Source organism: Bombina bombina, chromosome 6, assembly GCF_027579735.1.
Source record: "Bombina bombina isolate aBomBom1 chromosome 6, aBomBom1.pri, whole genome shotgun sequence".
In the NCBI taxonomy this organism is placed as follows: Eukaryota; Metazoa; Chordata; class Amphibia; order Anura; family Bombinatoridae; genus Bombina; species Bombina bombina.
In genome coordinates this window covers 834471879-834489309 of record NC_069504.1, presented here as the reverse complement: position 1 = coordinate 834489309, position 17431 = coordinate 834471879, and the positions used below count along the sequence as shown (strand labels likewise).

The following is a 17431-nucleotide window of genomic DNA, read 5'->3' as shown; positions in this document are numbered from 1 at the left end:
GTGAATGTGAGTGCAGCCATACAGGAAAATGTAAATGTGAGTGCAGTCATACAGGAAAATGTAAATGTGAGTGCAGCCATACAGGAACATGTAAATGTGAGTGCAGCCATACAGGAAAATGTGTATGTAAGTGCAGGCATACAGGAAAATGTAAATGTGAGTGCAGCCATACAGGAACATGTAAATGTGAGTGCAGCCATACAGGAAAATGTGTATGTGAGTGCAGCCATACAGGAAAATGTGTATGTGAGTGCAGCCATACAGGAAAATGTGTATGTGAGTGCAGGCATACAGGAAAATGTAAATGTGAGTGCAGGCATACAGGAACATGTAAATGTGAGTGCAGGCATACAGGAACATGTAAATGTGAGTGCAGCCATACAGGAACATGTAAATGTGAGTGCAGCTATACAGGAACATGTAAATGTGAGTGCAGCCATACAGGAACATGTAAATGTGAGTGCAGCCATACAGGAAAATGTAAATGTGAATGCAGCCATACAGGAAAATCTAAATGTGAGTGCAGCCATACAGGAAAATGTGTATGTGCGTGCAGCCATACAGGAACATGTAAATGGGAGTGCAGCCATACAGGAAAATGTGTATGTAAGTGCAGGCATACAGGAAATGTGTATGTGCGTGCAGCCATAAACAACTTTCCAATTTACTTTTACCACAAATTTTGCTTTGTTCTCTTGGTATTCTTAGTTGAAAGCTAAACCTAGGAAGGCCCATATGATAATTTCTAAGACTTTGAAGGCCGCCTCATCACATGCTTTTTTATTTGCTTTTCACAACAGGGGAGAGCTAGTTCATGTGAGCTATATAGATAACATTGTGATCATGCCCGTGGCTTGTGGCAGATACTGCACTAATTGGCTAACATGAAAGTCAATAGATAATAAATAAAATGTCATGTGATCAGGGGGCTGTCAGAAGATACTTAGATACAAGGTAATCACAGAGGTAAAAAGTGTATTAATATAACTGTGTTGGTTATGCAAAACTGGGGAATAAATAATATAGGGATTATCTATCTTTTTAAACAACAAAAATTCTGGTGTCCCTTTAAGTTAAACAGCGTTTGCATTCTGCTACTGAGAAAAGAAATGCCAGATCAATGTGTGCACGTCTGCCAACCTGTGCAAAATCAAATATATAATGTACATAAAGATTGTGGCAGGTGCAAATTCAATCAAAGACTGATGCCTAGTGCAGTTTGCACTATTAGGCTATGTAGCTGGATGATTCCTACTAGTACCATAACTGGGTTAATAAATAATTGAATAACCACACATTTTATATAATAAACCTTATTTCTGTGGTAAAATGTAATTGCTCAGTGATGTCTCTGCCAGACTTGGACACTAAGACAGGCTATATATATATATATATATATATATATATATATATATATATATATGCACCTGTCACAATCTTTTAGTACACCATTATATATTTGATTTTGCACAGGTTGGCAGGTGTGCACACATTGCTCTTGCCTTTCTTTTCTCAGTAGCAGATGGGTTAACTTAAAGGGGCATTAAACCCAAACATTTTCTTCCATGATTCAGATAGAGGATACAATTTTAAGCAACTTTCCACTTTACTTCAATTATCTGATTTGGTTCATTCCTCAGATATCCTTTCTCAAAGAAATAGAATTGCACATGGGTAAGCCAATCACATGAGGCATGTATGTGCAGCCACCAATCAGCAGCTACTGAGCCTATTTAGATATGCTTTACAGCAAAGGATATCAAGAAAATGAAGCATATTAGATAATAGAAGTAAATTAGAAAGTTGTTTAACATTGCATGCTCTTTCCAAATCATGAAAGAAAAAATATGGGTTTTATGTCCCTTTAAGTTTTGCAGTTTGCACAGTGCAGTGAAAGATACTTTATTTAGTGAGTAATATAATATATGAGGTTAATATATTGGGGTTGGTATTGGAGCTGAATTTGAGATATATTCATTCCTTTACTTTATGGTTTTATCTGCTGGTATTGGAATTGTATTTGAGATATATGCATTACTTTTACTACATGCTTTTATCCGCTGGTATTGGGTTAGGCACATTTTAAACTTTATATATAGCAATCCCTTGTTAGGCTAAAAGTTAGGCAAAAGCAGTTTGTGTGTGCTCCATTGAGCAGGGCTGCATGCAATGTCTTTTTCAGCTTCTTACATTTATAATAGGAAACTAGGAGTGGATTTCTGGCAACTCCTAGTATGGTAACTTATTTTTCTTTTTACAACACAGTAGTCAGTAGAGAAGAGCTTGTGTGTCATTCTAATTGCTTAGTAACTGTCATTGTGCCACAGAATTGTGTGAATGGGTATGTGAGCAGAGTGTGCCTGTAGTGTGTGTGTCCGTGAGCAGAGTATGTGTGCTTTATTCTCCAGGTAATCAACATATTTCAGATGAGCTGGTGCTTTAGTGCAGTGTTTCTCAACCACTGTCCTCAAGTACCCCAAACAGGCCAGGTTTTCATTATAGCTGAATCGGTGCACAGGTGAAGTAATCAGCTGGTTAGTAACCATGGTTACTAACTTGCGCTCACCTATCAGCTGAATATTTAAATTGTGCACTGGTTCAGCTATAATTAAAACCTGCCCTGTTGGGGGTACTTGTGGCCCGCAGTATATGTGTTTCTCCGGCGTATCATATCTAGTGCCTCACCAGCCTCTGACCTCACCGCACATAACTGACATACGCACATACATACATACATACATACATACACACATACATATATATACTGTATAAACAGTCCAAAGGATCCACACACTAAACCAAACGGCTTCCAGAGTGCTTCTAAAACTAATTTACATGTCCAATGAGAATAAATCCATATTAAAACATTTATTATGCTGTACAAATGTTAAAATCACATAATGTTTCAGTGTCTTACTGACACCTTTGTCAAATGCATTTAGTTGATACCTTTATATTTATAATATATATTCTTTTTTCAGCGCATCTTCGGGTAAACACTCGAGCGATAGCCAGAACCTGCTTGAGTTTTGTAGAGCACCCTATAGAAGTCTATTAAGTGAGGGTTTTAGCGCGACTGAGCTATCTGACCTCCAGGTGTTAGTGTGCCCTAGACTTTAAAGGGATATGAAACCTATATTATTCTTTCATGATTCAGATAGAACATGCAATTTTAAGCAATGTTCTTATTTACTCCTATTATCAATTATTCTTCGTTCTTTTGGTATCTTTATTGAAAAAGCAGGAATGTAAGCTTAGGAGCTGGCCCATTTTTGGTTCACTACCTGGTGACTACATTTAGCTGAACAAAAAATGCTCCTAAAGTCCTGCATTTTCAAATAAAGATACAAAGAGAACTAAGAAAAATTGATATGCGTAAATAAGAAAGTTGCTTAAAATTGCATGCTCTGTCCGAATCATGAAAGAAAAAAAAAAATGGGTTTCATATCCCTTTAAAGATTTTACTTTTAACTTATCAGAGTTTAAAAATAAGAGCGCTATTGATTTAACTTCAGTGATGTTAGAATACAATAGTGCTAATGTTTTTGTGCTCCACTTGTATATGTTGTTAAAATATATATTGCTAATGAAATAGTAAGTAACGTTTACATTTGAAGTTAAAAATAAAGACATTTCAATTTTCCTACAAAATATATTTTAAATTGAAAATGTTATAGAAGGAGCCTTGAAGGAATCTATAGATTTGAATTTGATGAGCTCATGCTTGAGAAAATTTGGGCACCAATAACTTCCACAAGTGTATCTTAAAAACATAAGGTAATTCCCAAAATTGTGATGATGCTGGAAGCACTGCATAATCCGAACCCTTCTCCGAATTCTGAAAAAAAGATAGAATTTTCAATATAGCCATTTCAATAAATACATTGCTTATTACATAGCTGTAATGATTAAAGGGACAATAAACCGTTTTATTTTTTTTTATATAAAATGTTTAATTATGTGTAGTAAATTAACTCTGCAATATATTTGTTTTCCATTTCTAACAACTGAAGGGCATATAGCAGACTTCATAAGCATCACCCTGCCACATATTTGTTTAGCAGAGATTATCAGATAAGGAACCGCAAAACAATGGCTATGACCAAAGATGTTTTTTGTCTACTCCAGTAACAATTCCTGATTAGCTCCGCCAAGTAAGGCAATTAGTAAGGCAATTTTGGCTATTAAAAAAACATTGCAGCTAACAAGGTTTTAATGCATTTAAAACATTTTCAAATTCACCCACTATGTTAATTTATTGCACAACTTTAGGAAAATCATATACTTACAAGGTGTTTACTATCCCTTTTAATTCCAATACAATTAACCCCTTAAGGACCACAGCACTTTTCCATTTTCTGACAATTTGGGACCAAGGCTATTTTTACATTTCTACTGTTTGTTTTTAGCTGTAATTTTCCACTTACTCATTTACTGTACACATACAGTTTTTCTCGCCATTAAATGGACTTTCTAAAGATACCATTATTTTCATCATATCCATAATTTACTATAAAAAGATTTTATAAATATTACAATTTTTTTTAAAAAAACACACTTTTTTTTAACTTTGACCCCCAAAATCTGTTACACATCTACAACCACCAAAAAACACCCATGCTAAATAGTTTCTAAATTTTGTCCTGAGTTTAGAAATACCCAATGTTTACATGTTCTTTGCTTCTTTTGCAAGTTATAGGGCAATAAGTACAAGTAGCACTTTGATATTTCCAAACCATTATTTTTCAAAATTAGCAATAGTTACATTGGAACACTGATATCTGTCAGGAATCCCTGAATATCCCTTGACATGTATATATATTTTTTTTAGTAGACAACCCCAAGTATTGATCTAGGCCCATTTTGATATATTTCATGCCACCATTTCACTGCCAAATTCGATCAAATAAAATAATCGTTAACTTTTTCACTAACTTTGGGTTTCTCACTGAAATTATTTACAAACAGCTTGTGCAATTATGGCATAAATGGTTGTAAATGCTTCTCTAGGATTCCCTTTGTTAAAAAATAGCAGACATATATGGTTTTGGCATTACTTTTTGGTAATTAGAAGGCTAAATGCCACTGCGCACCACACTTGTATTATGCCCAGCAGTGACGGGGTTAATTAGGTAGCTTGTAGGGAGCTTGAAGGGTTACTTTTAGCTTTAGTGTAGAGATCAGCCTCCCACCTGACACATCCCACCCCCTGATCCCTCCCAAACAGCTCTCATCCTTCCCCCACCCCACAATTTTCCCAGCCATCTTAAGTACAGAAAGTCTGCCACTAAAAAATAAAAGGCTTTTTTTTTTTTAAATATATATATATTCTGCTATGTAGGATCCCCCCTTAGCCCCAAACCTCATTGATCCCCCAAAGAGTTCTCTAACCCTCCAGGATCACTTCCAGAGCTTCAAACCCAAGAGGACATGCCAGGCACATCCTTGGTCGTTCAGTGACATCTAAAGGAGGACGGGCATGGCACGTCCTTGGTCATTAAGGAGTTAAAGGGACGGTCTAGTCAAAAATAAACTTTCATGATTCAGATAGGGTATGTAATTTTAAACAACTTTCCAATTTACTTTTATCATCAATTTTGATTTGTTCTCTTTGTATTCTTAGTTGAAAGCTAAACCTAGGTAGGCTCATATGCTAATTTCTAAGCCTTTGAAGACCGCCTTTTATCTGAATGCATTTTGAAAAAATGTCACAACTAGAGGGCATTAGTTTATGTATATTATTGAATATAGATAGGGGGCGCCATGTAGAAGATTTTTTAAAGAAAGAGTGCGTTGCTGAGTACTGGGAAAAACCTTTGAAAAAAGTGTGTATCTATGTGACAAAATGTTTGTTATAAATCACCAAAAATGTTTCGATGCTAAAGTGATATTTGTGCTATATCTGGAACTGATAAGCGATTCCAAGATAGAATCAGGTGAGATTAATAATAGTAGTAGTGCTTGTATAACCTAGTGATATTGTGCACTAGATTGTGCTCATACCCGTGGAGTTACCTAGGAGTCAGCACTGATTGGCTAAAATCCAAGTCTGTTAAAAGAACTGAAATAAGGGGGCAATCTGCAGAGGCTTAGATACAATGAAATTCCAGAGGTAAAAAGTGTATTAATATAACTGTGTTGGTTATGCAAAACTAGAGAATGGGTAATAAAATAATTATCTATCTTTTCAAGCAATGATATTTTTGGTGTTTACTGTCCCTTTAAATTCTACTATGACTGATAGATAAATTTTTGCTATGAAAACAGGAGTCTGTAAACTATTTCCACATGGTTTTTAAACCAGTTTTCCTTATACTTAAATGATTCCTTGAAAGTCAGAACTGTTGAGTATTTTCTATAACCAGCTAAAATAATGATCTTGCACATAAATGTCCTATATACAGTATCTCACAAAAGTGAGTACACCCCTCACATTTGTGTAAATATTTTATTATATATTTTCATGTGACAACACTTTGCTACAATGTAAAGTAGTGAGTGTACAACCTGTATAACAATGTAAATTTGCTGTCCCCTCAAAATAACTCAACACACAGCCTTTAATGTCTAAACCGTTGGCAACAAAAGTGAGTACACCCCTAAGTGGAAATGTCCAAATTGGGCCCAATTAGCAATTTTCCCTCCCCGTGTCATGTGACTCGTTAGTGTTACAAGGTCTCGGGTGTGAATGGGGAGCAGGTGTGTTAAATTTGTTGTTATCACTCTTACACTCTATCATACTGGTCACTGGAAGTTCAACATGGCACCTCATGGCAAAGAACTTTATGATGATCTGAAAAAAATAATTGTTGGTCTACATAAAGATGGCCTAGTCTATAAGAAGATTGCCACAGTGCAGCATGGTGTGCAAGACCATACTGCGGTTTCACAGGACAGGTTCCACTCAGAACAGGCCTTGCCATGGTCGACCAAAGAAGTTGAGTGCACATGCTCAGCGTCATATCCAGAGGTTGTCTTTGGGAAATAGACGTATGAGTGCTGCCAGTATTGCTGCAGAGTTTGAAGGGGTGGGGGGTCAGCCTGTCAGTGCTCAGACCATACGCTGCACACTGCATCAAATTGGTCTGCATGGCTGCTGTTGTCCCAGAAGGAAGCCTCTTCTAAAGATGATGCACAAGAAAGCCAGCAAACAGTTTGCTGAAGACAAATGGACTAAGGACATGGATTACTGGAACCATTTCCTGTGGTCCGATGAGACCAAGATAAACTTATTTGGTTCAGATAGTGTCAAGCGTGAGTCGCCGGCAACCAGGTGAGAAGTACAAAGACAAGTGTGTCTTGCCTACAGTCAAGCATAGTGGTGGGAGGGTCATGGTCTGGGCCGGCATGAGAACTGGCGGCACTGGGGAGCTACAGTTCATTGAGGGAACCATGAATGCCAACATGTGCTGTGACATACTGAAGCAGAGCATGATCCCCTTCGGAGACTGTGCCACAGGGCAGTATCCCAACATGATAACGACCCCAAACACACCTCCAAGATGACCACTACCTTGCTAAAGAAGCTGAGGGTAAAGGTGATGGACTGGCCAAGCATGTCTCCAGACCTAAACCCTATTGAGCATCTGTGGGTCATCCTCAAATGGAAGGTGTGGGAGCACAAGGTCTCTAATATCCACCAGCTCTGTGATGTCGTCATGGAGGAGTGGAAGAGGACTTCAGTGGCAACCTGTGAAGCTCTGGTGAACTCCATGCCTAAGAGGGTTAAGGCAGTGCTGGAAAATAATCGTGGCCACACAAAATATTGACACTTTGGACCCAATTTGGACATTAGAGGTGTACTTACTTTTGTTGCCAACAGTTTATACATTAATGACTGTGTGTTGAGTTATTTTGAGAGGACAGCAAATTTACACTGTTATACAGGCTGTACACTCACTACTTTACATTGTAGCAAAGTGTCATTTCTTCAGTGTTGTCACATGAAAAGATATAATAAAATATTTACACAAATGTGAGGGGTGTACTCACTTTTGTGAGATACTGTAGATGCTCCAGTGAAACAAATAAGTTACCTGGCATCTCCAGAGCAGTGTAGGTTGGAACTCCTTTGCACAGAGAACTTATGTGCTCGCCATACTCTCCAATGTTAATAATTGGAGTCTGGTTGATTGTGTAAGTCACCATCTGAGTGTTTGGAGGGACCTAGAATAATACATAAGACAATTTGAAGACAATCTATACTGTACTTGAAGAAAACATTAATGGCAAATAGCTGTACAGTTAAATAGAAGGAACAGTTTAAATGTTTGTTAAAGGGATATGAAAGCCACATGTTTTCTTTTATAAATTAAGACAGAACATAACATCTATAAGCTTCCAATTTACTTCTATTAACAAATTTGCTTCGCTCCCATGTTATTCTTTGTTGAAGAGAAACACAAAATATTTATTTCATGGTTCAGATAGAACATGCCATTTTAAATAACTTTGTAATATACCTCTATCAAAGTGCATATGTCTGGAGCACTATATGACAGCAATTTTGCAAGAATGATATCCATTTGCAAAAGCGCTAGGAGGCAGTACTATTTCCTGTCATGTAGTGCTACAGATGCCTACCTAGGTATCTCTTCAACAAAGGATACCATGGGAACAAAGCAAATTTGATAATAGACGTAAATTGGAAACTTTTATCTTAATTGTATTCTCTGTCTGACTCACAAAAGATAAGTTTTCTAATACACAAACTCTCAATATCCATCAAGTCCACACATATACCAAGGCTAAGATATAACTTAAACTTCCAGTTCTTAGCAAACAGATATCTGAAGCCTAAACAGAATGTCCCTTTACATACAAACCACATCACAATAACAATAGGTATGTTTTATTTTGCTATTAAATTAAAGGGACATGTTGCAGCTTCAATAGGTTAATTAAAATGTTGTTTTTCTAAATTACTAATTTTGTCAGTTATATATATATATATATATATATATATATATATATTGTATTAATCTGAGGGAGGTGTATCACTATCTCCTAATGTCTTTATCAAATATGCCTAAAATTTATTGCGAATGAATGAGTTGTACTCAAATGTGCATTTCCTGTATAGTTTGTTCAAATGTTTGCACTTAAAGGGACATGAAGCACCACATTTATATTTCATGTTTCAGATAGAGCACACAATTCAAAAAAAAAAACAGAACAAAAAACTTTCCGGTTTACTTCTATTAACAAATTTCCTTCATTCTCTTGGTATCCTTTGTTAAAGGAGCAACAGTGCATTACTAGGTGCTAGCTGAACATATCTGGTGAGCCAGTGGAGAGAGGCATTTATGTGTATCCACCAATCATGCATCTTCCTGAGCCTCTCTGGGTACACTTTTCAACAAAGGATACCAAGAGAAAAATAGCAAATTTGATAATAGAAGTACATTGGAAAGGTGTTTAAAATTGCATGCTGTATCAGAACCATTAGGATTACTTTTACCTTTAAAATATTTTTGCATAAATAATAATTAGAGACAGTAAATATCTTTGTTTTTATTTCTCGAACATGATATTTATGTATTAATCAAATCATTACAACTTAGATCTCACTGCTTTATACAGCAGAACACAGGCTCTCTGAGCCCTGGCTCTGTGGGCCCTGTGCTTCTAAGTGGCTCTGTGTTATAAGTAACAGCGTTACTAACTGGAGGGGAAACTACAGTCCCACTAACAGGTAAACATACTAAATATACACCTGCACAATGATCTCCATGGGGCCCATTTTCAAGCGCCGGATGGAGCTTGAGGGCCCGTCTAAAGACCGCTGCTCCATAACCTGTCCGCCTGCTCTGAGGAGGCGGACAGAGATCGCCGCAATTCAACCAGATTGAGCACGATCAGGTTGATTTACAACCCCCCTCCTGGCGGCCGATTAGCCGTGAATCTGCAGGGGGCGGCGTTGCACCAGCAGCTCACAAGAGCTGCTGGTGCAATGCTGAATACGGAGAGCGTATTGCTCTCTGCATTCAGCGAGGTCTGTCAGACATGATTCGAACTGTCGGATCAGGTCCGACAGACCTTTGTAAATAGGCCCCCATGTCTTTTCTGCTCTTTCTGTCTCATTTTTCGGCTCATTCCCATCCTCCTTCAAACACGCAAAGGTCACCCCCATCCTAAAAAAACCCTCCCTTGACCCTAACTCTCCTGCAAACAACTACCCCATATCACTGCTTCCGCTGGCTTCAAAAATCCTTGAAAAACTAGTTTTAGATCGCCTAACCTGTCCTCCAACTTGCTTGAGCCCCTGCAATCTGGCTTCTGTCCCCAACACTCAACTAAGATTGCCCTCACCAAGGTTACTAACGATCTCCTTTCTGCTACTACTCTATACTCATCTTACTTGACCTCTCTGCTGCCTTTGACACTGTTGACCACCCCCTCCTCCTACGGACTCTCAGCTCTCTTGGTCTGTATGACACTAATCTCTCCTGGATTCACTTTTACCTCTCTAACAGATCCTCTGTCTCTTTTGCTGGTGACTCCTCCTCTATATTGCCTCTGTCTGTTGGAGTACCTCAAGGCTCTGTTCTGGGTCCTCTACTCTTCTCTATATACATTTCTTCATTGGGAAACTTAGCAACAGCTATGGCTTCAACTATCACCTCTATGCTGATGATACTCAGATCTGCCTATCCACCCCTGCACTTTCTCCTTCTGTCAATTCTCACCTCAGTGACTGCTTATCTGGCATTTGCTCCTGGATGGCCTCTCACCACCTAAAAATAAAGATGTCCAAGACCTTACTACTTCTAATCTCCCCTCTAATTCTACTCCAGTTTCTAATTTTTCTATCACTGTTGGCGACACCACTATCTCCCCATCACCCCAAGTCCGATGCCTTGGAGTCACACTTGACTCAAAGCTGTTCTTCATTCCCCACATCCAATTGCTCTCTTCATCCTGCCGCAACCACCTACGCAATATCTCAAAAATGTGTCCGTTTCTGAGCACTGAAACTACTAAACAGCTAATCCACTCCCTGGTAATTTTCCACCCCCTAAGATCCAACAATGACCTGCTCCTTGCCTCCTCTACCATCACCTCCTCCCATGCTAGACTACAGGACTTCTCTCGTGCGACCTCTGAAACACAATTCCTTGAGCTGTTAGACTTTCCCCTCACCTGACCTCCCTGCTCCCTAAAGACCTTTTTGTTCAGGGAAGCTTATCACTAGATTCAGTAACAAATGAATTTCACTTACCTAACAGTTGCCCTCATCTAACTCCTCGCTAACATCATTCTCACCTTTGCAGTCCCCACCTCCGGTTTCCCATCCTCCCACCCATCTAGATTGTAAGTTCCCACGGGAATAGGGCCCTCAATTCCCCCTGTATTTGTCTGTAAAATGTTGACACTTATTGTATTGTTTCTCCGTTGTACTTTTATCTTTGTACCCATGGACAGCGCTGCGGAATCTGTTGGCGCTTTATAAATAAAGAGTAATAATAATAATTGCAATATATCAGGCATGGACTCCCTCCATCTAATTTTATTTATATTATTATTATTTTTTGTTACCATTTTAATAACCCAAGCATATGACAACGAACTATACAAATAAAATAAATCAATGTACAAGAAATGAATAGATGTTACATAATGTTAACCAGAAATATAAAATTGAAACATAACTATGGCAAAATTATCTCTGATACAGTAAAACATATCATATATACAATTTTCAGATAGAGCATACAATTTTAACCAACTTTCCAATTTACTTCTATTATCAAATTTGATTTGTTTACTTTTTATCCTTTGTTAAAAAGCAGGGCTGTAAGCTCATGAGTGGGCATGTGTATTATACATTAGTAAGAGCACTAGATGGCACTATTTCCAGTCATGTAGTGCTACAGACATGAGCACGCTATCTATCTAGATATCTCTTCAACAAAGAATAACAAGAGCGAATTTGATAAAAGGAGTACATTTTGCGTTTCATGTCCCTTTAAACTAAACATGTAAAATAACTGATTTTATTTCTGAGACACTACAAATGAATTAAGTTTCTATACTTTTTAGTCTAGATTTATAGCATATGATCTGCACACTTATGTTATGCTCCTAAGGACTAACTATTTAATCATATCACACATTGGGATTGGTTACAATCTTTTAAAAAAAACTTATCAAATGAGCTATACAATAAGCTTTAAAAATGAATTTTGTAAAAAAAAATCATTAGGGACATGAAACCCCAATTTTCTTTCATGATTCAGATAGATCATATCATTTAATCAAGTTTCCCATTTTCATCTATTATCTTATTTGCTTTGTACTTTTGGTACCCTTTGTTGAAAAGCATCCCTAGGTAGGTTTAGCTGCTGATTAATGACTGCACATAAATGCCTCTTGGCATTGGTTCCCCCAGTGTGTTTAACAAAGGTTAAACGTTGTAAAACTGAATACTTTATGTGAATCAAGAAAGAAAAAATGTGGGTTGCAAGTTCCTTTAATCTTTTCTAAAGTTTATAATCGACCCTATCATTAGAATATTATAGTGAATGAATAGTAAATGGTCTCATACGCTTTTTTTTCTCACCTGGTTTGGGTTCTTTGAGACAGCACTGAGCTGAGCCAGAGTAGGGAAGGTATCTTTTTTCATCTTCGTTATAATGCACATTTTCTTCTTAAACAACCTGGTAGCTGCATATCCCTGAAATCAAAGATTTAACTATTTAAAATTGGAATTAATTTTGAGCTTACTATATCTTTTTAACAAAATTATTATATAATGATTTATTTAAAGGGATACTAAACCCAAAGTTTTTCTTTCATTATTCAGATAGAGCATGCAATTTTAAGCAACTTTCTAATTTACTCCTATTATCAATTTTCTTTATTCTCTTGCCATCTTTATTTGAAAAATCAGGAATCTAAGCTAAGGAGCTGGCCCATTTTAGGATTGCGCTTGTTGATTGGTGGCTAAATGTACCCACCAATCAGGAAGCGCAACCCAGGTGCTGAACCATAAATGGTCCGACTCCATAGCTTAGATTCCTGCTTTTTCAAATAAAGATAGCAAGAGAATGTTGAAAATTTCATAATAGGAGTAAATTAGAAAGTTGCTTAAAATTACATGATCTATCTGAATTATGGAAAACATAATAATTTGGGTTTAGTATCCCTTGAACCTTGTTAGATACTCACTCTTCCATAATCACAAACAGAGTTCCAGGAGTTGCAGCCATTTAGATTATTGATGTTGGCTACATTATTCTGGTTATTAATATTCACATTCTGATAAATATTGCTTCCTCTGTTTCCTGAGTTATTAATCCTGATATTCTGAAATACAGGGAGAAACAACATTCTTCAGGGAGTAACATGCATTACCAATACCATCTACAACTATCTGGGATCAAAATGGCAGAATAATATTCAGTGATTGCGCAGAATAAAATAATTTATGGTATGATGTTAGCAAAAGTTACATAGTTATAAAGCTGCTCATTTCTCAAAGCCACACCATTAATAATGCTGCATCCTACCTGACAACTCTTCCTTGGGATCATACTATGGTTAAAGGGACAGTCTAGTAAAAATTACATTTTCATGATTCAGATAGGGCATGCAATTTTAAACAACTTTCATATTTACTCTAATCATCAAATGTTCTTTGTTCTATTTGTATTCTTTGTTGAAAGCTTTACCTAGGTAGGCTTGTATAATTTCTAAGCCCTTGAAGGCCGCCTCTTATCTCAGTGCATTTTGACAGTTTATCACAGCTAGACAGCGCTAGTTCATGTGTGCTATATAGATAACATTGTGCTCACTCTAGTGGAGTTATTTCGCAGCCAGCACTGATTGGCTAAAATGAAAGTCTGTCAAAAGAACTGAAAATACGGGGCAAAGTGCAGAGGCTTAGATACAAGGTAATCACAGAAGTAAAAGATATATTAATACATGTTGGTTATGCAAAACTTTATGGGTAATAAAGGGATTATCTACCTTTTTAAACAATAAGAATTCTGGAGTAGACTACCCCCCCCCACCCCCCTTTAATCTCATATTGTGAAAAAGAGTTAAAAAAAAGTATAGCAAAAAAGTTTTCCCCCAATGTAATCATTCAATCTCAGATCTCAACAGCAATATGAAAGATCATCAGTTTATCTCTTATTCTATGTCAGTGTATATTGGTTTATGACTTACACTTAATGGGGCAGTCTACCCAATTATTTTATTTTTTTAAAAGATAGATAATCCCTTGATTATCCATTCACCAGTTTTGCAAAGCCAACACTGTTATTTTAATACACATTTTACTTTTGTAATTACCTTGTATCTAAACCTCTGCAGACTGCCCCCTTATCTCATGCCTATTTACAGACTTGCATATTATCCAATTAGTGCAGCTTCATAAATAACTCCACAGGATTGATCACAATGTTATCATATTGCACACGGGAACTATCACTGTCTTGCTGTAAAAAGATAATAAAATGGGCTGCGATAAGAGGCAGCCTGCAGTGATTTAGAAACAGTCAGAAATTTGTGTTTGTTGTATAAAGCTGGGGAATGGGTAGTAAAGGCGTTATCTAATTTTTTGAAAACAATAAAAAAAAATTAGACTGTCACTTTAAGTTGGCCCTATTAGAAGCAGATAACATTTTTCAGAATATGTGACCAGACTGGCAATAATATTCTGAAACATGAAAGCTTAATTGCTAATATAAAATAAATAAAAAAATAATATACTAATTGCAACCAGTATACCCAGATAGTATGGTGGTAGCCCGAGGTGCAATACCAGCAAATGGGTTATGAGTACCATTATGGGTACTTGTGCCACAGTTTCCACCTCTGTCCTATTTTATTTTATTATAAACTCAGTGTAGACTTATTGACTACTCACTCATCTGTCTAAAATGTTAATATTAACATATAAGGGCAGTTTTATTTCCTTGATTCTAATTCCACAGTCTTAAATAAACATTCTAGAGCACAGTATGGTGTGGTTATTTAGAATATTTACAAAAATGGCTCCTTTTAGAGGTATAAATTTAAAAATATTTATTCGTCCCCGTGCAAACATATACCATGCATTGTTTTGCAGTTGTTATCTGATAAATCCAATTAGGGATTGCTATGTAGCAGAGTTAGCCTTGATAAGTCAGAAGGGTGCATTTCAATGCATGAAAATCAGGCATTGCTCAATTTTCAGACCTTAAAAAGACATGAAACCCAAAAATTTTCTTTTATGATTTAGATAGAACATACAATTTGAAACATTTTTCCAGTTTACTTCTATTATCAAATTTGCTTTGTTCCCTTAGCATCATTTGTTGAAGGAGCAGCAATGCACTAATAGTTTCTAGCTGAACACATGGGTGAGCCAATGACAATCTTTATATTTATCCAACCACCAATCAGCAGCTAGAACATAGGTTCTTTGCTGGTCTTGAGCTGTCCTAGATAAACCTTTCAGCAAAGGATAGCAAGTGAAGGAAGCAAATTAAATAATAGAAGTTAATAGGAAAGTTATTTCAAATCACATGCTCTTTCTGAATCATGAAAGAAAAAAAATTGTGTTTCATGTCCCTTTAATTATATGAAAAGGGAACAAAATAAATAATGACAATATAATTCAAAGATGTTTAATTGCACATAACTAAACATTATATATAAAAATGTCCCCTTTAAGTGACAGACAAGTATATACATGTTGCATACACACCAATCTGAGGTGTGTAAAATGTGCCATTCTCCTCATAAAAGAATGGAAAACTTGTTTAAGCATAATGCTATAACTAAAGAGCTAAGACATAATATGCAACGTCCCTTTTATTCTCAAGATGATGCAAATTGTTACATTGCTAACATTTTACCCCTTATCTGGTTACTCACATCATTTGCTTGAGCATGTGTCAGGAAGACCCCGAGCAGGGCAATAATCGCAATCTGAAATGAAAAAAAGCATGGGAATATACATTTGTACAGTGGCATCTTATACATCTGCAATTACAATTAAACATAGCCACTTTACATACTATTTAATGCCCTTACCAGGAATTTCATTGTGTATTCTGGGCTAGGTAAGAAAGACTGAACATGAAAAATTATTTATTAGATCACAATATGTGTATATATACAACTTCACTATTTACCGAAGAAACCACAAGTAAAATAATGAAATACTTATGGAGCTATATTGGAATAAATCCATATTTGTTATCTAAATTGATAACTTAAATTCTGAATCTAATGCAAGGTTTTGCCCAGTTTTGGGGCGTATTTCCAATTAAAAGAACATTTATTGTGTAAAAGATTATTGATAACAATCAGTAGAAACCTGGTATAAGATAATAGCAGTGATTAGTATTTACAGAAGGTGTAGTAAGCTGATCAGAAAATTAAGAATTAGTACATTTTGTAGCAAAGTTCTGCTCATAGAAACACCCTATATAAATCAATTTAATTTTTTTAGGTAATTTGTAACATTTATATAATATTTTCAATAAATTGATTCCCAAGATTTAGACATAAAAAACACCTTAGATTAAAGGGATACTAAATCCAAATTTTTCTTTCATGATTCAGATAGAACATGCAATATTAAGTAACTTTCTAATTTACTCCTATTATCAATTTTTTTCATTCTCTTGCTATCTTTATTTAAAAAGCAATAATGTAAAGCTTAGGCGCCAACCCTGGGGCTTGCTTATTGGTGGCTACATTTAGCTCCTAAGTTTTACATTCCTGCTTTTTAAATAAAGATAGCAAGAGAAAGAAGAAAAATGATAATAGGTAATGATAATAAAATAATGATAATAATAAATGATAATAAAATGATAATAATGATAATAAAATAGTAATGATAATAAAATAATAATAATTAGAAGGTTGCTTAAAATGTTATGCTCTATCTGAATAAAAAAAATGGGTTTAGTGTCACTTTAATGAGAAGGATAAAAAGTAAAGAGTGTGTTGAAAACCTGGTTTTCCTCATGGAGGAAACTATTCATGATTGGTCAAAATTGGCAGATTATGGCCTCTATTTAACAAAGTCTGGCGGACCTGATCCGACAGTGCGGATCAGGTCCGCCAGACCTCGTTGAATGCGGAGAGCAATACACTCTCCGTATTCAGCATTGCACCAGCAGCTCACAAGAGCTGCTGGTGCAATGCCGCCCCCTGCTGACTCGCGGCCAATGGGCCGCCAGCAGGGAGCTGTCAATCAACCCGATCGTACTCAATCGGGTTGAATTGTTGCGATGTCTGTCCGCCTGCTCAGAGCAGGTGGACAGGTTATGGAGCAGCGGTCTTTGTGACCGCTGCTTCATAACTGCTGTTTCTGGTGAGTCTGAAGAGTCGCCAGAAACACGGGCCGTCAAGCTCCTTTCGGATCTTGATAGATAGGCCCCTATATCTCAATGTGAGGCAGCAAAACACAACTACTCTCTTTCACATA

General features: G+C 36.5%; 1 protein-coding gene across 1 annotated transcript; it reads right to left on the bottom strand.

Annotated features, from left to right (window-relative positions):
* Positions 1–3764: 3764 nt before the first annotated feature.
* LOC128662290 (gastrokine-1-like) lies at positions 3765–16038 on the bottom strand. The gene is made up of 6 exons (XM_053716100.1): positions 16027–16038; positions 15868–15921; positions 13171–13308; positions 12563–12676; positions 8037–8166; positions 3765–3838 (listed from the first exon to the last, which is right to left on the bottom strand). Exons 1-6 carry the CDS (start codon positions 16036–16038, stop codon positions 3765–3767), a joined length of 522 nt encoding a protein of 173 aa, XP_053572075.1.
* Between the last annotated feature and the right edge of the window lie 1393 nt (positions 16039–17431).

Excerpts from the sequence above, each read along its gene's own strand:
- LOC128662290 (XM_053716100.1), bottom strand. Across the intron at positions 12,677-13,170 it reads CTGTTTGTGATTATGGAAGA|GGATATGCAGCTACCAGGTT; the intron begins GTGAGTATCTAA and ends CTTTGATTTCAG. Across the intron at positions 3,839-8,036 it reads CACTGCTCTGGAGATGCCAG|AATTCGGAGAAGGGTTCGGA; the intron begins GTAACTTATTTG and ends TCTTTTTTTCAG.